This window comes from Lates calcarifer, linkage group LG20 (genome assembly GCF_001640805.2).
Source record: "Lates calcarifer isolate ASB-BC8 linkage group LG20, TLL_Latcal_v3, whole genome shotgun sequence".
In the NCBI taxonomy this organism is placed as follows: Eukaryota; Metazoa; Chordata; class Actinopteri; family Centropomidae; genus Lates; species Lates calcarifer.
This window is the reverse complement of record NC_066852.1, coordinates 13,617,146-13,637,882: the sequence shown is the minus strand read 5'-3', so window position 1 is coordinate 13,637,882 and position 20,737 is coordinate 13,617,146. Positions and strand designations below refer to the sequence as shown.

General features: G+C 40.4%; 3 protein-coding genes across 3 annotated transcripts; all 3 read right to left on the bottom strand.

Annotated features, from left to right (window-relative positions):
* Window positions 1-762: 762 nt before the first annotated feature.
* si:ch211-244c8.4 (APC membrane recruitment protein 2) lies at window positions 763-6,323 on the bottom strand. The gene has a single exon (XM_018692476.2). The coding sequence runs from the start codon at window positions 5,076-5,078 to the stop codon at window positions 1,749-1,751; it is 3,330 nt and encodes a 1,109-aa protein (XP_018547992.1). The 5' UTR covers window positions 5,079-6,323; the 3' UTR covers window positions 763-1,748.
* A 115-nt stretch (window positions 6,324-6,438) lies between these two features.
* On the bottom strand, window positions 6,439-11,437 carry LOC108893234 (organic solute transporter subunit alpha). The gene is made up of 9 exons (XM_018691117.2): window positions 11,303-11,437; window positions 10,998-11,091; window positions 10,628-10,779; window positions 10,339-10,412; window positions 9,569-9,727; window positions 9,245-9,356; window positions 9,010-9,156; window positions 8,271-8,376; window positions 6,439-8,182 (listed from the first exon to the last, which is right to left on the bottom strand). The coding sequence occupies exons 2-9, from the start codon at window positions 11,071-11,073 to the stop codon at window positions 8,037-8,039; spliced, it is 972 nt and encodes a 323-aa protein (XP_018546633.1). The 5' UTR covers window positions 11,074-11,091; window positions 11,303-11,437; the 3' UTR covers window positions 6,439-8,036.
* A 1,425-nt stretch (window positions 11,438-12,862) lies between these two features.
* Window positions 12,863-19,811, bottom strand: zdhhc20a (zinc finger DHHC-type palmitoyltransferase 20a). Its single transcript, XM_018691277.2, has 13 exons — window positions 19,615-19,811; window positions 18,242-18,268; window positions 17,988-18,082; window positions 17,681-17,801; window positions 16,930-16,999; window positions 16,484-16,516; window positions 16,208-16,328; window positions 15,393-15,525; window positions 15,174-15,300; window positions 14,873-14,959; window positions 14,692-14,771; window positions 14,511-14,557; window positions 12,863-14,423 (listed from the first exon to the last, which is right to left on the bottom strand). Exons 1-12 carry the CDS (start codon window positions 19,730-19,732, stop codon window positions 14,514-14,516), a joined length of 1,056 nt encoding a protein of 351 aa, XP_018546793.1. The 5' UTR covers window positions 19,733-19,811; the 3' UTR covers window positions 12,863-14,423; window positions 14,511-14,513.
* Window positions 19,812-20,737: the final 926 nt, after the last annotated feature.

Below are 20,737 nucleotides of genomic sequence, written 5' to 3'. Positions count from 1 at the left end.
AAAAAAAATACCCTTTGTCCTTTAGTCCTTATTCCTAGCACCAGACTCCTCTTAACATTACCCCATGACTCAGATCAGCTTCCCATCCTTAACCTGAGGTTTTACTCTCACCATCAGTAGCTATTAGAGTTGCTTTTCAACATTTTTTTTTCTACTTTTTGTTTCTATTTAACATTTTAGATCAGGTCACCAAGCCTCTTGTCCAAATAATTATCAGTATTTTGTTCTTTTTTGCAGTTATAGCAAGCCAAATCAAATGATCCACTCAATCCAGGGGGAATTATTCAGCAGATCCATTGGGTGCATTTCACGCTAAGAATAGCGATGACACACATTCCCGAACCCTTTTCCTGATAATAAGGTATGCATGTTAAGCATTTTCCCTTGCAGCTGATTGGCTGGGCTCTGCTGACATTCATGTGCCGGCTATTCAGGTCAGTGAGCTTGGAGTGTGGATGATGCTGCTGGAACGATGTTCCTCTCAGGGCACTCTCAGCCCAGGCTGTAGTAAGATGTTGAGCCTCTGTGGGGATTTGTAGGTGAAAATATAAAATGTTTGTCATTTCTCTTCCCTCAGATCCTTAACTTTTCTCTAGATGACAGAGTTATGTAATTTCTTTCCACATAGAATTAACTCAAGAAATGATGTATTCCTGTTTAATGCTGAGCCATTAAATCGTTTTAGATGTGCTCACATTTCTTATCTGTCTGCAAACTGCCACAATATGGAAAACAGGATACAATTCACAACTTAAACAGATCTCATCTTGCTAAGTACTCATATTGTTTTATTGATTAAATAGGAAACAGAACAACATAGATGAGACTATACACAGGTATATTGTCCTCATCTCAGTGTAAGTGGGATAAGGATGTGCCAGTGTATGAGCTGGAGATCTCATCTCAGCATCCTCTCTGTCTTGCTTGAACGTCCATAGTGCCATTCATAATGGCTGCTGTCCACTGTCCATTTCACTGGAAAGAGTTATTTCCTTCCTCCCTCAAACCACAGTCTCTCCCATAGTTCACAGTGAGATCTGATCAAGTTACATATGAGCAGGCGGACACATAGGCGCTGTACAGTTCAACATCTTGTGCAAAAACGAGTGGCACATTTTCTGCTACATACATCCAGAGATAGGTGTGGAATGTAAATTTGGTTGTTGCATTTATTTATAGAAGTCTTGCTGTTCTTCTCCTGACATAAATAAAAGGTAAAGGGTCTGGTTGTTATCAAAGAGACTTTCTGGAAAGAAAAGAGAAAAAGATTTGACGGTTCCTACAAAAAGTGGGAGTAACAAAAGTTAAAAGTACTGTAGAAAAGACTGAATAAATTCTGAAAGTCTGTAGGAAAAGCACCCTTAGAAAGGCACTCGCCCATGTTGTGTGTGTGTGAGACTGTGTTCCGAGAAGACCTTTTTTTCTTGCTTATCCTTAGTTTCCGATGCTGCTGTGTGTTCAGGTGTGACCCTGAACCTTTCCTGAGTGCGTGTCCAGTTGGCTCAGCACCAAAGAGCCAGGCTTGTTGCTTTGGCTCCCTGTGGAGATGTTTTGTGCTTGAGTGCTGTCAGCCTCCTTGACTCTGTTACTGTTGCTTATGGTATAGTGAAGCCAAGAGATGACAGAGAGACAATCCAAGAATTACAGCATAGAAATATGAATTAAAAAAGGGTGGTCGTGTAGTTATATTGGAAAGAAGTTGCAGTCAAAGCCGTAATCTGTGTCCTTGATTGATTCAGTCCTTTGTTTTATTTTCTTATCTGGGTGCTGCCTCCTGCAGCTGCAGGTTTATTACCAACCCTCCGGACAGGAACTTTGGACACCGGTATCTTGGTGCGTGGGGGTTCTTTAGCTTGAGGGATTTGGGAGGCAGTGTGAGACTGTGCGCCATGCTTCACAGGGATCTTTGAGTCACGCGGTAAACTGGTGAGGACTTTCGGCTGGGGAGGCTGCTGACTCTCCTCCTGGGTGTGTTTAAAGGTGGGCACATTAGCCTCAATGTCACTGATTTTATCTTTGCTCCCTGCATCATGTGAGTTGAAATGGGGCTTCTCCTCTTCTAGAACAGGAGTAGGTGGGTCTCTGCTTGCTTCATCATCAACATGTTGGCTGTCCCGGACAGGTAGCTTGCCTGCTCTGCCCCCTCCGACTACAGGTATTTTGCTAAGCCCTGATGCCTTTACTTGTGGTATCCTTCTCTCTTTTGATGGGCCCTGGAGGCTTGTTCGTGACTCCATATGTAATTCTTCTGGTTTGGATGGCCCAGTCTGGGCCCCCTGGGCACCTGTGCTAGTTGGACTAGCCAGTGGCCCATCCACTGATGCCTGTCCACTTCCTCTTATCTTAGCAGAGACTGGGGGTTCACTTGGCCAAGGTTCAGGGGCAGAAGGGAGAGAAGTGACAGGGCAAGGAGCAGGGGCGGGGGTAGGTGCAGGAATGGTTTTAGGTTGAGAAACTGGGATTTGAGCAGGAGCAGGAGGGTCTTTAGATACAGAAACTGGGGTCTGAGCAAGTGCAGGAGAGGGTTTAGATACAGGAACTGGGATCTGAGCAGGAATAGGAGGGTCTTTAGGTACAGAAACTGGGATCTGAGCAAGTGCAGGAGAGGGTTTAGATACAGAAACTGGGATCTGAGCAGGAATAGGAGGGTCTTTAGGTACAGAAACTGGGATCTGAGCAAGTGCAGGAGAGGGTTTAGATACAGGAACTGGGATCTGAGCAGGAATAGGAGGATCTTTAGGTACAGAAACTGGGATCTGAGTAAGTGCAGGAGAGGGTTTAGGTACAGAAACTGGGATCTGAACAGGTCCAGGAGAGGGTTTAGATACAGCAGCTGGAATCTGAGCAGGAGCAGGAGGGTCTTTAGGTACAGAAACTGGGATCTGAACAGATCCAGGAGAGGGTTTAGATACAGAAACTGGGATCTGAGCAGGAGCAAGAGGGTCTTTAGATACAGAAACTGGGGTCTGAGTAAGTGCAGAAGAGGGTTTAGACACAGAAATTGGGATTTGAGCAGGGATCTGACCCAGAACAGGAGGGGCTGGGGATGCTGTAGAAGCAACAGCATGAGTGGTAAGAGCTGTAGTCGGTGTGGGAGCAGGAGGTGTCTTATCTAAAGAGACTGGTGCAGGAGTGGGTTTAGTTGTGGGAAGAATCTTATCTAACGAAGCTGATGATGGAGTTGGGACAGATGCATGGCTGGGTTGGGCTTTAGTTGTGGCACTCACGGTAGATGGAGGACAAAGATCTGGGACAGTGACAAGGGAGGGAGGGGTCTTACTGAAGTCCACTGGGCTAGAGGTGAGTGTAGGCTTGGAAAGGGCTGCAGATACCGAGCCTGAGGTTGTAGTTGATGTGGTAACCGTCGACATCTTGGAGGGAATAACCAGTGACGGAGAGGAGGGTTTGGTAACAGTACAGGCTGGAGATACTGTTGATGCTGTCACTGGGGCTTTAGATTCTCCTGCAGCTGAACTTACGGAAGGTTTGAAGGAAGTGGGAGTTTGGAGGTTCAAACTGCTTGCTGAATCCAATTTAGGAGGTGGAGGCTGGGTAAAAGTAACAGGGGTGAGAGGGCTATGCGTTCCAGGTGGAGGTTTAGCTGATGCAGATGGTGGAGTAGCTAAAGGGCTAGGTTTACTTATTGAGTCAATAACTGGCTGAGGTGCTGCAATCTCAGAAGCCAATTTGCTAGCCGTTGAGGTAAGAGTTGGACTAATTGAGGGAGCCTTGACTATAGTGGCTGGCGTATTCGGAGGAGCAGCGGTAGTAGCAGAGGTGGAGCTCGGTGTTGATTTAATTGTTATCGAAGAGGAAGACATCATTGGAGCTGCAAGGCTTGTTAATGTTGCAGGGGTAGTTGAGAGTTTTGTTTCGGCGGGCACAGGAGTTGATTTAATCTTAATGCTGGCAGAGGCTGCATTAGAGTCTGAGCTCAATTTGACTGAGTGAGTTGTCAAAGTGGAAGATTTGGTCAATGTTGTGATGATGGTGCTCGGCTTGGCAATGGGAGAAGAGGTCAAGGTTGTCTTTGTCAGAGGAGTAAAGGATTGGGTCGATGCTGCCGTGGGGGCGGCTACAGAAGAGGTTTTTGCTATAGCAGCAGTGCTGACTGAGGTAGAAGTCAGCGGAGAGGAGATGGTGGGTTTATAGTAGAGAGATGTGGACGATGACGTGACTTCACTCACCACAGGACTGCTGGCTTTTCCCCACTCTGCCTCCACATCAGCCATGATGTCTCCACCCCCTGAGATTGAGTCAAAGGTCAGGAGAGAGGAGATATCTGCCAGCAAGGAGCTCAGGCTGTTATCACCGGGCACCAAGGGTGGTTCAGAGGTGGGCAAAGGCGGCACATGCTCATTAGTTCTACTCACATTGCCTGCTGTTGCCTGGGGAGTTAGTGTCTCTGACGGGGACGTGGCTGCACTGCCCTGTGATGTTAAGCTCTTGACAGGCTCGCAGCTCTCAGTCTCGGGGCTGTCCAGAGATCGAGGCTGGGATTTGGGGGTGAGGGTGAGGTCCTCTTTGATGATTTCCACACTGTTGGCACGGGATGACATGAGAAGTGGGCTTGGAGGGGCTTCCTCCTTGTCCTCTTTATCCTTTGAGCGGAACTTAACATTGCCAAAGAGACCCTTCAGCCCACGACGTTGCCGACCCACTGGCTGTGACACGGTGTGGACTCGGCGGTCTCCCACTCCTCTCCGGCCACCCCTCAGAAGCGACAGGAAGCTGAGGGACTTGGCCGAGCTAGCTGAAGAAATGGAGGTGCGAGCAGGGGCAGCAGCCAGAACGCCATCTTCGCCATCCTCCTCTGCTTGTTCCCTCTCTCCCTGACTCACCTCCTGTCCCTTTTCCTTGTCTGGCTCCTGCTCCGAATCTGGTGCAGTGGTCTCCGATAATCCATCTAGGGTTTTGCTCCTGATAACAGGTGACTTGTTGTTTCCATCCCCTTTGTTTCGAATAGAGAAGATGTTACCTGGCTTGCGTTTGCCAAACAGCTTGAATCCTTTTCTGATTTTTCCACTTGGCTGGGATTCACAAGGCGGGGGGTCCACGTTCTCCGTTTGTACATCCATCTTCTCTCTGTTTCCCCCTTTCTCTGTATCCTTCAGTCACTTGCTGCAATTTTTATTCCCCAGCCAGTGGAGTAAGCATTTATATCCAGACCTTATCTTTATCTCCGTGTGTAGCCTCGCTTTACCTCTGTTGCTCTCAGTGCGTTTCTTTATCGGTTGTCTGTATCCCTCCCTCTGTCTATCTTTCCCATCCAGCCCTTTCTCCTCTATTTCTCCCTTGAAAGCCCCTCCCCTTTGCCTCGTTTTTTTGTCTGGCTGCTCTCCCTGGTTGCCATAGCAACTGAGGAGCTAAGCAGCTTTCGTCAGCAATGCAGAGCCAGGGGCTGTCATCAACCCACCCTGAACGCAGCTTTCTCTCCCTCTCTCTCTTCCTCTCTGTCTGATGACTCTGTTTACATAAACAGCAAAGACAAATACTCCATTAATAAGGCCAAATTCTGAATTCCAAATGATCTGGCCTTATATAAACGTCTCATCCAGATTAATGCAGTGTACCTCTCTATATGTAGCATAATAATCTGTTAGTGGAACAGATTCACTTTTATTCTAAATAAACTGATCTTATTCACATCTGCTTTGCGACTGCAACCTACAGTAACTTACCACAGTCTGTTAACAACATAAATCCACAATTTAAAAAATATTAATGCTGTAAAGTGTCACAATTTTTTTACATTCAAGTTTGGGAGATAATCAGCATATTGACCTACATGCACAGAATTTTCCTCTTTCAGTGTATCAACCAGGCTGGATATTACTTCCCTAAAATGCTTCCTGTGAAGTGTAAATGTTGATACTTCTATCATAAGATTAAATCATAATCTTGTGGGAGGGTGTGACCTTTTGAACATCTCTAGCAGAGTCAACAACAGTCCTGAAGACAATCAAGCCTTTGAGAATGATTACATAATTATAAATGAATGCATTGATTTCACTTCAAAGGGAAGAGGGGAAAATGAGAATTGTAGTGTTAATTATTCCCCTTATCATCTGGTACTGTCAGTATTATTATGTGTTAATGTTAACTAACTATAATTAAGGCATTCAGTGACTGTGAGATGTAGTTTCTATTTAAAGTGACTCTAATGTCAAATGCAATCCTCTAATTAACACAGTGCTCTAGCCTTGATTCATTTTCATTCATTTAATTTTTTCAGGGGCTCGGTGAGACAGAAGGTTCATAGATATTTTCCAGACTGTAGGAATAAATGCCAATATAAAGATTACTTGAGAAGTTAGTCTGAAGTTAGTGCAATCTTAAGCAGTCATATGCGTGTTGTTAGGATCAATCATTAAGTGCCATCAGTTAATTGAATAATCTGCTTGCTTTGCACAGGCTTCAATAAATGACCTTAGTTAGTTAATTTGAATTTCAGTTTAATCCAAAACAGTCTACTTTTGTGTGAATGTTTTACATGTTTTACATTAAACACATCACAACTAAAAACAAATAGAGTTGTTTTACTCTCAGCCTGACCCGTAATAGCCAGGATAATGCTTATTTCCTGTAATATTTGCGTCTCCCCTGAATTGAATGAGAGTGTGTGTTTTTTAGTCATGTGAGTCAAGTGAAGGCAACGAGTGGTTCTTCATTACCAGGTTAATGACTGAGGTTCTGAGGTGGAACAAGTGCAGCCCCTTGTGGTTGCTCAAGAAACAACACGTGGCACATTTTGGCTGTAGACAGCTATAAAATGAGCACCAGGTCTGAAAATAAAGCTGCTGTCTCATTCTCGTGTATTCCCTGGCCCAAATAAGTCTGAGTAAGTGGGTCAGCAATCTTTGAACAAATCTGGCTGTTTTTCCAGGCTGTGTTAAGACACAGTAGGAGGTTTGAGAACAGAGTCACTCTGATACGCAGTTGCAGTGGACAAAGAGATTTAACTTACGGATTAAGTTGCCTTCTAAAACTTTTGGTCTATTTTTACACCACCAGGGTGCATATTAAATGTTAGCACCAGAGACAGATTGACATGAGATTCACACTAATACTGAACTATAAATAAATTAAATAACTCTAGGGTTACAAAGACCTTCCAGGACATGCTGCTCAATGGACAATAGAGAGAATAGATCCTTTTTATTAAATGTAGTCATGATTTGGTGCTTAGATGTTCAGCAATCTGGGCATTGTACTAAATACAAATATAAACTACCAGCAAACTACCTACCTACTACTACTACTACCTTGACCAAAGTCAGTATGGCTGTAATGATGTCTCTCTCTCTCACACACAAACACACATATGTGTTAACACAAATAAATAAGTGCTTTTATTTACTGTTTTTTAGGCAAATGTAAAAATGTTGTTCTCCCATACACACACATTCATAAACCTACACAATTCCAGTCTAAAGTACCACTTTGCTAACTTTCAGCCTTTCATCTGCTCTATATTTATCCCAGTACGACTTGCATATAAACAGCATGCTGATACACTCTGTTTTTTGTAAGAAGGCTCTGGTCCTCTCCTCTAGATCCGAAATATAAGCTGAAAATATCTCTGATGATTCCTCTGCTTTTTGGTAAAGCTGAAAGGAATAGTTTATCATTTTGTGAAACAGACATATTCGCTCTCTTGCAGAGGCTTAGATCAGGAGATTGATACCACTTTAATTTACATAGACATGTAAACAGTTCAGCAGCTGACATCTCTTTCCAGAATCAATAACCCACTCGCCTCACTGTGCAACCTTCAGGGGGACAGTTGTTTTGGGGCAGGATGAAGTAATGTTCTGTCACCTACAGGATACAGACAGATGTCAGTGAGTACTGTGTGAATAGAGCTGAAGGGCGGCTGAGTAATCTTTTGAATAGAAAAAAAAGACGTTCTTTCCCTTTAAACCTGAGTTACAGAATGAGGTAAAATATTATATCAAATGAAAAAAGTTTATCAGACTCATGTTACTATATATAGATGATTGGATTTAAATTGTTGACTCTAAGTGTCTCCTCTTTTAGACATCATGCTCCACGAGAACTTTGCTGTTCTGGTTGTTGTCGTGTGCCTCAGAGGGAAGTGTGTCATATGTACGACGGTACAAAACCCGATTGACCAGAGTGATGATGAACATCTCCATGATCATCATTTGTTGACTTAACACTGAGAGAGAGAGAGAGAGAGATCATTTTTTTCCCACGTCACACATCAGCAGCAGGTGCAGAAACACTTTCAGAGATATTTTTCTTACTGGATCCACGAGCTTGAGAAGAGAAGGGAGGGGCACAGGCGATGGTTCCATCCAAGGCCAGAATGTTAATGATTGATGTCTGCAGCTGACTCAACACAAGTATTAGCTAAGGAGAAAACCAATGATTGATGAGTTATACACAATATACATGCAATCAAAGGTACACAGTAGCATCTCTGAATATCAGTATTTTCCCGTAGGAATCTGTTTTTTTGACACCAAACAAATACAACCTCAGCCGAGGAGACTGGTGTTAAAACTCTGTCACACCAGTGGTTATTTGCAGTGCTTATGTTTCTCTAAATTGAGTCTACTTTTCCCTTAAACCCTGTCGCTGTTTCAGTGAAACATTTTTTCTTTGCTTTGCTGAGTAGATGAACACACTGAAACACATTTATCCACCAGGCTGTCACTCACTGTGTTAGCTGCCATTGACCAACTTAAGAAAACTACAAAAAGTAAAAAATGGAAGATAAACTTAATTGTGCTGCAAAAACAGCAGCACTCTTATCATTGTGAGCCATAAAGCAATCAACACAGAACTGTGCGAGAGGCTGGCAATCCTCTCTCTTTTTGTCTCAGTGTGATTATGTTTGTGTTCAAGCAACACAAAGCAGCTCATGTGACTGTTTTGAATGTCTCAATCTGAATTTCAAGTGAACAGGGAGGTTTTACTACAAATTATTAACAGACTGACTGAGCACTGTAGCATATAATATACTACTTTTTTGTGACTTACTTGGTACATGGCATATTTGGGTACAATATTGAGGCTGCGTAGGTAGCGGTTTGTGTTCATGAAGATGATGGCAACAGGCCAGAGGGAGATGATTGTGAGAACGCCAATGAATGGGTTAATCCAAATAGCTGTACCAGTGATCTCTAGCTGGAAAAGGAGCAAAAATATTTAAATTTCATGTCACTCTCATTTAATATTTAATTTTTAGTACAATCAGATATGTAGAAATACTTACATCGGAGAGATCAAAGTTGCCATTTGTCCACAATATTATAGCAAGGACAGAGAGCACTGTTTTTAGGATTGCATACTGAAGAGCACCCAACTTCAGCCAGAATAACATTCGCCTGAATGATCCCAACAAAAGACAGAATGACTTTAGAAATGTTTTACAATCATAAAACAATGTCTAGTCAGTATAGAAAGACATAGAAAGTGTATATAAAGGATAATGATGTTACGTTTAGTTGAAAATCTCTGTTTATGAGCTGTAAAGAACACAAGCCTGACTGATTAGAATTAGAGCAGTAAAACCCAGACTGTATTTGGGTGTACATACCGTGACATGGGTACGCGGGGTAGGCACGGGCAGCAGCAGCAGCAGGGTCCTGTGCTGATCCGAAAGGTTTCACCAGTAAACCGCTTCAGAAAAACATCACTGCCCCCCAACTCCTCGATCATCAGAACCAAGACCTTATATACCACCACTGCAAAGTAACTAAAGAGGGAAAGAGAAGTCAGGACAGAGAGGATTGATGTGTAGTAATTCCCTAAAAATCACTCTCATGGAGTCAAGCATTCCATTTTCACAGTATATTTGTGTTTCTCCAGGAAGAAAATGTTAAATTTCATATTAATATATTAGATTTCATCTACTCATGTGAGGACAGACTAAAGACAGTGTAACGTTAATGGATTTTGACCCAGCTGCTGAACATAATGTACTATGTACTGTACATAAACCACATAAATTAGAAAACACATAAAACTTACCACTGTGTAATGATTCACTGAGTGGATGAACTATGTTGTGAACTATAGTAGTAGAACATATAGTGAGAGTTGGGGGCGGGGGGAGTATTTACATCCATATCCATAAATACAAATAATTCTGTTTGCAGTCAATCCTTTATAGTCCTGTCAGGCCAAGACTTTAATAATCTGTGTTTTATCTTTGCTAAAATGACAACGATACAATTCATCTGTATATACCCTAGAATATGGAGAGAAACCATAATATCACATTTCAGCTGTTTAGAAGTGTCACTGAAAGAAACCCTTTACTGAAGGGGTGTGTACTCATTTAGTTGTAGTTGAGAGGAAACTTACCAGTTAGATGTCATGTCTGTGAACATGACTGCCTTTGGGATCCACATCCCAAAACAAGCCATGGTGCTAATGACCTGATGTGAAGAAATATGATAATGTGTATTAAAAAATAGTCTTTATGATTAATGTTAATGCAGCATGGGTTTAGATTTCATATTTTGTTTCAAATGGCCTTGTGTCCAGGTTCCTGAAAACTAATCCACAAATTAAGGTGGTGCTTGATAATGATTATATTTCAATTTCAGAATTAGCATCATATTATAATATCAAAATAGGCCTGAGTTCTTACTGGTGCTGCACCATTTATCCAGATGATGATTGTCTTCTTGGGGTAGGGAAGTTTTTTATAAATAAAGATGCACTGCTCCAGGTACAGCAGCAGGGAGACGCAGGACATGAAGGTGAGCATGGAGTACAGGCATATTTCAAACACATCTAGCTCTGATTATAAACAGAGAGAAAACAGGTTTTCTTCAGGTTAAAAAAATGTACATTTCAAGACACTGTGATAAAAGCCTTCTGTTACTCTAACTCACATTCAAGACTTTAAGACAGAAATGCAAACAGGACACTGCTGAGTGAACTGTTGTCATTAGCGCAGACTGGCCTGATAAGGAAACATTATCAGCGAGCAGGACGTAGTAATGTGGGTCACTTACGCTTTATCACGTCGATAGCCAGCGGGGGCTCTTGTAAACAAGCTGGATGAATGGTGCTGTTAAGAGCTTCCTCCATGGTGTGCAGAAATCCCCCCTGAGAAATTCAATAGTAGTAGTAATAGTAATAGACTAAGGTTATAACAGAAATGGCCTAGAAAATTCAAATTGCTTTTACTCCAGGAGAAACTGATCAGTCGGTTGTAATTGTAAAATAACAAGGTCCACTTCAATAATCAATTTTCCTTTCACATTGTAGTGTCCAGCGCTGGATTGTCGCTGAGGCTCCACCAGTGAGTGTACTTTACCCTTTAGTTGACTTTTAAGGAGTGAGGGTGAGATGACCGGTACAGCGCTTAAATGTTTATGACATCTCCTTCAAGTAACTGTCGCTCATTCATTCACAGACTGAAGTCACAGTAATTAAAATAACACCAAGGTCAGGCTTTTAGTTAAAAGGGTGAGACACAGTGAGTGTGTCAGGGGAGATGAACTTTGACAGGGTGTGTTGGGTCCTTCCCAGTAAATTTTAAAGGATATAAAAAGATAAAGATAAAGTTTCAGTTTCTTGAGTACACACACACACACACAAAGTACTTCTCAGCTAAATTGCATTATTTTGTTCGTTTTGGTTATTAATTTGTTGTATTGTGTCCCCTAGGTCTCTCACCAGATCCTCAGGATATTAGTACTGAATTATGTAGAAAAGTTAACTATAAATATTGTCATAGTACTCCTATTCAGGCTAAGGTTACTTGGGTGGTTGGACATGACATATATTTTATTCAGGTTTAACTGAAAGAGAAATGAAATTCATTTATTTCATAACCATATCCATTCAACATTAAGAGAAGAAAATATATTCTTGACCTTTTGTCAGTCTTACATTTTCCAATTTTTCCAACTTTTTCCAATGTAAAACTGAGTGTTGAGATTCTTACAACTTAATCCGTAGCACAGTCATGGAGAGATGAATGGCTCTGAGGTCATCCACCTTTCCCTGGCTAGCCGTGAAATAGTTCTCAGCTCAAAAAACTTGCTTAAGCTTATCATCAGAGTCCAACTTTTAATGATCTTGAAAAAACTGTCTTGTGTCACAATTTTCACTGTGAACTCTTGTGAAATACATGTGCTGTTAAAGCTGTTAAAGCATCACCAGCACTTACACTGTACTTGAACCATGCATTTGAGGACTAGATATTGGTACCATTCATATAGAACTTCATAAATTTTTGCTCAAAAGTTTAATTTTAATGGAGCTTATGTGTCATAATCTCGAATGAGACCTGAGTGTATTTGTTCTATATGTTCCTCATTTAGTATCAATAGTAGTACAATTCTTTGAGGATGAAACATCCACTGGGTTCTGCAGTCATGCTAGTGGCACTGAAAGGCTGCACTTAGGCACAACAGCTTTGTGCTTAATGATAATACCTGTATGTTTTTGATAATTAGCACAAAAAATGGTAATGTGAGCTTTCCCTGGTATTTAACCAGTCATAGACACTAGTATTGGGCAAGTAAAAATTTTGTCCTGACGATGGCGCTAGATGAAAAGTTAAGAGATCACCAATTGCAGGTCATGAAGGGATACATGGATGTCTGTATCAATTGTGGCTGCAATCCATCCAGTAGTTACAGAGAAATTTCACTGAAGGCTATAAATATCAACCTGTAATGGAAGCATTATGATTTGATATTTTTTGCAGTAAATAAGTCACATCAAGCACATGTCATTTGACTGGAATCTGGACACATCTATAGTTTAAGATGATGTGATGAGCATCTGGAAAGGCAGGGCTGTAATACTCGTAGGCAGTCAACTGCAGAGTCACAGTGCATCAGTGTTAAAGATGAAGAATCACACATTATTGTTTCTTAAATGACATTTATTGTTACACAACAATGAAGAATGCATGAACAATTTTCTCAATAAAAAAGCAGTTCTTTACAGGCCTAACTACATCAGCAGCTCTAGCTGCCTTGTGGTTTATTAAGCCAAGTTCAGTCAGTGAGATTAGTTATTAAACTACTATAAGTACATTCACATAGGCTACCACTCAGTTAATAATATCTATACATAATTATCTACTGATCACTCAGTCAAACACCACACTGTGCTGTGCATCATTTCCACTAAAAGGAATGTAATGTAATGAAACAGCTGCCAGGAGCACAGAGAGGAGCATTTATGACGACACTGGTATATGAAGTCCACCTCATCTGTCCTGGTTTACACTCATGGAACAAATTTCCCTGACCTCTCTGACATTATCTTTATGTGTTTTTGTTGTGGTTTCATTTATTGCAATCTTACCATCAAACTGGAAAAACAAATAGAAAGAAAACCGATTTCATCTTTGATCCTTGGCAATAACACTCAAGAGATTTGTATAAAATTAATCAAAGTAATCAAGATTGATCATGAGTGTAAAAATGTTCTATGAAATGAAGAGGACAAACTATCATCTAGTATGTTTTTAGAAAGGAAATAAATATAAATAAATAAAATCAATATAAATGGAAAGACAATGCAATTAATTTATAAAAGCTTGATAACAAATAAATCACAAATATTCATAGTGCAATGAAAAATGGCAATGACAATGATGACAGTAGGAGAGCTATTGGTTGCTTAATTATTTGGAATGGGATCAGACAGTTTTAACTGCAGTTAAACTGGATTTGGTCTTCACATTTCAAGCTTATATCACCTGTTTATTTATCCATCATATAAAATTTGAAATGCAAAAATAAAGTCTTAAAAGTGTAAACAGAAAGACCTTCAAATCTTTTCAATCATGTAAACTGTAAACTAAATCAGACCCTTTGATAATTGACTGCTGGTCTTAATAATTGCACTGTGCTTGGAGTTAAAAACTGATAAGACATATTGCATGCACTACGGACGGTGCTGAAATGACCCATCAGTTTGTATGAGTTATACAGATATCGCTTCAGTGGTTCCCACCACTCAACATCAAAGATAACAAGTTCAGAGGCTTAGTCATTAACGCTTGATTAATACTGAAAAGGATCATTTTCTTGTTGAAATGTGATTAATCCATGTAGATGAATGCAGGCAGTGTAGACATACACTGGCTCAAAGGGGAGAGCAGTCCCAGAGTTTTTCAGATGCAATATCAACAGAACATTTTTTGAATGTCTTTGGCTCCAAAGACAAAACCTCTTATTGACCTATGAGGTCTATGAGGTCCCTGTTCGGTCTCAGTTGACTTAACAGTATTGCTGTGGTGCTGCTTTAAAGCACGGTAGATGAAGGATCCGTTTAATGTACATACAAAACGTGTGGCGTGAGGTTGCACTGTCGAACTCAGAATGAGGGTGGAGGACGGCTCCTGTGGAGGTGCTGATGCTCCTGCTTTAAGGCATCATAGTTGATGAGCTCTGCACTGATGTGCCTGCGATCTGCAGCAACAACAAATGAAATACAAATGAACACAAGAGGGTGACAAAACACCCAAACTCTACAGCATTTGTGTCGTGTCCACATACCTGCTATGGCTCACTCTCCATCGTCACAGAGACTATCTGGCCTCTGTCTGAAAGGAAATAGTGAGGACACACAAGATGGTTCAGGAACTGTTAAATGTGACTTTTTGATTACCAAAAACGATTAACATATGGGCTGTGATGACAGAAAATTTAAATAAGTGAAAAAGCATCAGTTACACACCAATTTTCTCTTTGCTGTCCTCCCCTGTGTGTTGTGTGTTGTTACCATGCACAGAGGGGTTGGTCTCCCCATCAGTAGAGCTGTAATTAAAGTCACATTAGAGATTAGCACTCAGTAAACAAAACTGAAAGTAAGCAGATAAAAAAAAAACAAAAAAAAAACCCCAAACAAAAACACTTGCCTTTTTCCATTTTGCTGAAGGACACTGTTTGCTTGTTCGGGATCTATGTGTACCAATCTGGTAACAAAGGAATGTCCGTCTCCCAGACTGGCAAAACAGGGATAAAGACAGCGTTAGTGAACATGTTGCCCTTGGGCTGATTCAGGGTTAATTTTACTTTTTGGCACTGCACTTTCTTATTTTCTCCACTCCATTAAAATAGCTTTTACACTAATGACACATGAGGAGTTTATAATTCTGGTGATACAGAGTTTATCACCCTTACATACAGTGTAGTTATATTGTGACAGAGTAGACTCACCTCGAGAAAACTGGAAAAAACCAGTACTTTGCTTGGTCTCCAAACACCTCAGCTACATTTCTGCTGAAGCCAAGTGAAAACCCATTTTTGTCTGGACCATTTGCAAAGACAGGAGCTCTAAAAGCCTCTGAAGAGAACATAAAAATATAGTTAGTCAGTGGTGACTTTCAAAGAACATTATCAGCAGTTGAATTAAATTACATATTTCTTTATAGTTACCTATAGTGGTCCTGTTCTTTCCCACCAGCCATAGATGGTAACCGAGAAGTGATAGGATGCTGATAAAGAACAGGGCCGCCACGAAAAATAGAAACAAGATGTGGAATTTGGCGTGTGTGTCAGGCAGCTGTTTCTTCAGGGTGCAAAAAAAAAAAAAAAAAAAAAAAAAAAAAAAAGAGAGAGAACAAAAGTGTTAATCTTGTCACTCTGCATGTCTGCAAGAATATTTCTTGTCCTCGTGTCAAGTTGTCTTTATGTAATCAAGTAGTGGAAAACACTGTTCATTATTGTCTAGTAGTTTTACTTATAGAATTTTTTGCTATGACACAATATACCTCTTCACTGTTGGACTATGTGACAGGAGCCATTGTCTCATGCAAAGTGCAAGCTGAAGAGACTCCACTGATAAGCGATCACATGACACACTTGTGCACTACAGTGACACATTTGTAAACCAATTGGTCGATGTCTTTCGATGCAATCAGCAGTGGTCTGATCACATGGCTCACAACAGCCTGACTGCACTTATCTTTTAAGTTGTATTAATAATTGAAACTGTTAAATAATGTTTAATATTTAATAATACCCCTCAGAAGATTAAAGAGATTTGATTTAATGGAAATATTTCTGACAGAGCATGCATGTTCATGTTTTTAAACCCAGAACTGCTGACTGACAGGAGGAAAATGGGCCTCACAAGATCATGCAACCACCTTGACTGATCTGTGACCACAACAAGCATTCACATGCAATCACATGTCAATTTAAAAAATAAATAAATAAATAAATAAATAAGAGGAACTTTCTGTACTTACGGTCCAGAATTTGATGAAATACTGGATGACTGTAGCACAAATTACTACACAGTAGAGTGAGGCATAGGCCAAGAACAAGACAAAGTATTTGTAATTTGAGAATCCGACACAGTTATTCACCCTGAAAGAAAACATGAAAGAAACATGAGGGCCAAAGGTGACTAATACTACAGTAAAGTTAAGATACATAAGTTGATAAAACAGCACAGCCAGCAAACTTAGATCATGATGAAATAAAGAACTATTTAAAATCATAGTTCAGTGACAGAATCCTACCAGGGGCAGTGATGGTCCATTTTTAACACACACCTTGAAGGATGAGAAGGAAAAGATACATCCTGTTAGTAAAATCTAGTAAATGTCTACATGGTAGACATTCAGATAAGATAATACACAGGGCTCAATATTTAAAAATAAATATGTAAGAATTTATCTGTGTTTATGTTTAATAACATCTGGTTTAAAACTGCTATTTGCAGCATAAATTCACACTGTTTGTCTTATTTTTCACACATCTGCGTTTTCTCCACAGTTTTCTCTTCACTTTCTGTTAGCAGTTCAAGTGTTCTTGTAGCCAGAAATAAAAACTCATGGGTGTTTGGGAACATAAACTTGGAGTGAGACTCAGTTCAAGCATATCTGCTCCTTTGGGGAAAACATGAGATAAAACTTTTGAGTGATGAATCTTAAATATACAGTGTGTACACTTAGAAAACACTCACATTTCACAGGTTGAGCAGTGATGGCAGCGGTCGGGCTTGATCACCTGGCAGTTGTCACAGTATCGGATGGCTATTTAGAGAAAAAGAAAGCAGAATGTTTAAAATACTACTGCATAACTATCACCTTTTCCCCCCTGCACATAGTGTTCTTATATCAAAAACAGCAGCATCATGGTGTATATGACATGATATTTGTGCAAAGTAAGAACTCAAGGCACACTTTGTAACACTTTCCAAAAATAAGTAATTGTTTCTGTAAGTTAAATGTATATGAGGGCATTATTTTTATAGTGTCTTTTCAAATGTCCCTGTGAAACAAAGCAGGTGACATCATGACTTGGTGAGCGGAGGCACCAGGTGTGGCCCCAGGAGATAACGAGGTACACCTGGGTCCAATTAAGCTTCCTGGTACGTGCAGTTCCGTAAACACAAGACAGATGAGCCTGAGCATCAGCAGATAAGTAACATCCTCTACTATCATGGTGTATGTTGTTTTTCAAAAAAAGAGGAAGACACGATGTATCAACATGTTTACACAATATCATTTGCCAATTTAATGTTGTGCATGTGAGTGACAAACACAAGCTGAATGATGAAGAAAGTGTCTGCGTGCTCCCTGCTTCGCAAGAGGAGTTGGTAACAACACTAAAACAGTTACTTAACACAGTTTTTCCGCTTTGGAGAAACTGGTGGGCATTAAAAAAAAGTGAGCCAGTTGTAGGTAGTTGTGCTGCTGTGGTGAAAGTCTCACCTCTCCCTGCCGTGCGCGTATACACGGGTAAATTCCTCGCCACTTTCTTCAGAATCTCTTGCTGCGTCTCGGCTCGCTCCTCTCGCTCATACAGTTCTTTCTCTGCTCTGGGCAGAGCGAACTAACAGGAGGAGAAAAGAAAGCCCAACGATCAGAGAAAGACTAACACATAATAATAACTAGTAAACTTGTATTGGACAGTCATGGAAGATTGTTCTATGAGTTTTGCATATCTACCAGATCCTGCCCTCTAAACATGAAGACAAAAATGTGTTCAAGGGATAACATTTTTTTTCTCTCTGCTTACCGCTTTTGATGGGCCAGCTGGTTTGGACCAGATAGTTTTCCAGTAGGACCATATAAACATGGTGAGGAAAATGTGAAAGATGACCAGGTAGCTGACTGTTGAGAGCAAGAAAAAGGTTGATTTGTAGTTAGACTAGAATCTCTGGCATAATCTTTGCTATGAATAATTAATATGAGAGGAATTACAGGTCAAACATGAATTAGTAAATAATGTGAATAGAGAAAATGAACAGTGTGTGGGGGGGTATCACTTACTTCGTTCTGCATTATTTGGGATTGTATCTACATAAGGCAGAGAAAAAAAAATACATTAGTGAGTAAAGAGTGTCCTCGGAATGCAGGACTACACATCCCCCACCACACACACACACACACACACACACACACACACACACTAGCTGTTTCTCGCACCATGTGGCAGCAGCCTGGCACGGCCAGCAGTGACCCACTCATAACAGAGAGCTTTGTTTAGGCAGCAGGGATGTCCCTGTCCTGACCACAGCCACTGAGTTACAGACATAACTACAGTAACATACATGCTATTGTGGTCATCAGTTCCAGCATGAAACAGACTAAAAAAAAAAAAAAAAAAACTACTGCAGGGAAGGTGCACGATCAATATCTATCTGATGAATAATGCATGCAATACCCAGGTTCACTGAACTTTTTTGAGACCCCTGTAACACAAAGTCAGGTTCATCCTAAACTGGAAATCCGACCCACTACTAAGTGATGAATGTGTTTAATTTTAAAATTATTTGATTGAGAAAAAGAACAAGTCCTTCCTCTGAATTAATAATCTCTCTCAATGTTTTTGTATTTTATGGACTTAAATATCTGCTGCTATTGCAGCTATTCATTCAATTACAAATTAAACCACTACCACCAGCTACAAAAAGACACTATTACATGGTCTATGTTTATTGCCCAATGTTTAACTTAATGTGTTACTTAACCACCTTCCTTCCTCTATATCTTCAATGAACAGCATATGATGCATGGGATAGTTAAATAATAGCCAACCCTATTTATGGTTAACCTAAGGACTTTTATTAGCGAGTTGCTAATATTTGTTCGCTTAACAACAGTTTAAAATAAATTACATTAAATAAATAACAGTCATTACCATTTGTAAAATGTAAACTTGTGGATAGAATATATGTACTTAAGTACACGTAAAGTTGCACAGAAACATCAGAAGAAAACTTATGGTAGGAATTAAAAATTATTTCTGTAACAACTGCGCAGAAAAAAACAGTTCGGGTCGAAGTCCTGTCATATCAGCTGACATTATGATACACAGCAACAATAAATTTTGGGCCGACTTTTAATTTGACAACATGTTTAAAACAGTTTGTGTCAGTAAAATGAGCTTTCATCACAATACGCTGCACAGTTTAACAAAATCTGAGGACGTTTTACAATCGTATGCACCTTCATCCCTTTTGACGACTGTTGTAACTACCCAGACTCTCCACGTCTGAGGTTTACACGCATGTATGCAGCCGGGGGATGAATTTAAATCTCACTTCAACTGGCTTATCAAACTTGGCAACCCGTGAAACAGTCAATACAAGCAGATATCCGCCCCGCGAGAGAAAAACACTCATAAAAGTGGGTGTACTTACACACACAGAGCTCCACGACATACGCGTAATACGACCAGCCGACAACCAGGTTAATAAACAGGACAGGTATCCAGTTCAGAGCCCGTTTGCAGCACCTTAGCGCATGAGAGGGCGCCATCTTTAATCCGTGCGGGATATTAGCTGACGGCGACGTCACATCCACGGTTTTAAATGACGCAGCCAAAGATACTACAAAACCCAGATACTCGACTGTGACATGCGCATATACTTTTGTAGCCCTGAAACATTTAGTGAAGCAGCTTATTTTAACGCTTGGTTTATGTAGCCTGTTGTACTCATCAGTCTGCTTTGACTGACTTTCATTTTATGCATCAGTTATAATAATTTAATGATATGATGGTAAAATGATCACAGGGGACATTTTTCTTCATTAAGTACTTTTATTTGTCATACTTCAAGTATATTGCTGTGATTATACTGACATACTTTGACTAATATAATATTTTCAGTGCAGGACTTTTACTTGTAATGGAGCACAACTCAAGCCAATGCCCGGTTATGAGTATTTTTAAACATACCAGCCATACACAAGTCAGACATCTTGCATCTTGCCATCTTTGTTTGACTGCAGAAATATTCTCAGCTGAATCTCTTGAACCATAGGCCATACCCTCACATCTCTTCAAAACTTTAGATCTAGTTTGAAGAACATTCACAAGGAGTGAAAACAACTCTTAGCTGACTCCTTTAAATCACAACTAAGGTCTGTTGATTGGAGGTAGGCCTGTTAGTCCTACTCACTTCTTGAGTGACATCTACAATCATGAGAAAGGCCTGTGCACACTCACACAGGAAATTCAGTGTGCTTCTTCTATTTACAGATCAGGCCAGCTTTAAAAAAAACATCCATCCTGTTTATAAGTTGTAGCACTTTTACAACAGAAATAAGAGCATGGTGTCTGTAGAATATCAATATCTGACTCTCTCCCACGAGGTGGGATCTGGTGGTGAGATGGCCCTGATCTGGACCCTGACTTTGATTGGGATGATACCGAGGAAACGTTAAAGATATAAATCTGGCCACCAGCAAATTTACTTTCATTATCGCCACAGAATTGATGTAACATCTTGTCAAAATTAACTGTTCATTAAGACTTTCACA

What these genes read in the sequence shown, in the direction of transcription:
- si:ch211-244c8.4 (XM_018692476.2), bottom strand. Translation starts at nt 5,078, where the DNA reads ATGGATGTACAAACGGAGAACGTGGACCCCCCGCCTTGTGAATCCCAG.
- LOC108893234 (XM_018691117.2), bottom strand. Translation starts at nt 11,073, where the DNA reads ATGGAGGAAGCTCTTAACAGCACCATTCATCCAGCTTGTTTACAAGAG. An exon ending in ACAGACATGACATCTAACTG is followed by an intron (nt 9,728 to 10,338) that starts GTAAGTTTCCTC and finishes TTCCCTCTTTAG; the next exon opens with TTACTTTGCAGTGGTGGTAT. An exon ending in GCAACTTTGATCTCTCCGAT is followed by an intron (nt 9,157 to 9,244) that starts GTAAGTATTTCT and finishes CTCCTTTTCCAG; the next exon opens with CTAGAGATCACTGGTACAGC.
- zdhhc20a (XM_018691277.2), bottom strand. Translation starts at nt 19,732, where the DNA reads ATGGCGCCCTCTCATGCGCTAAGGTGCTGCAAACGGGCTCTGAACTGG. An exon ending in TACGCGCACGGCAGGGAGAG is followed by an intron (nt 17,000 to 17,680) that starts GTGAGACTTTCA and finishes TTCTCTAAATAG; the next exon opens with CCATCCGATACTGTGACAAC. An exon ending in AAAGAACAGGACCACTATAG is followed by an intron (nt 15,301 to 15,392) that starts GTAACTATAAAG and finishes TGTTCTCTTCAG; the next exon opens with AGGCTTTTAGAGCTCCTGTC.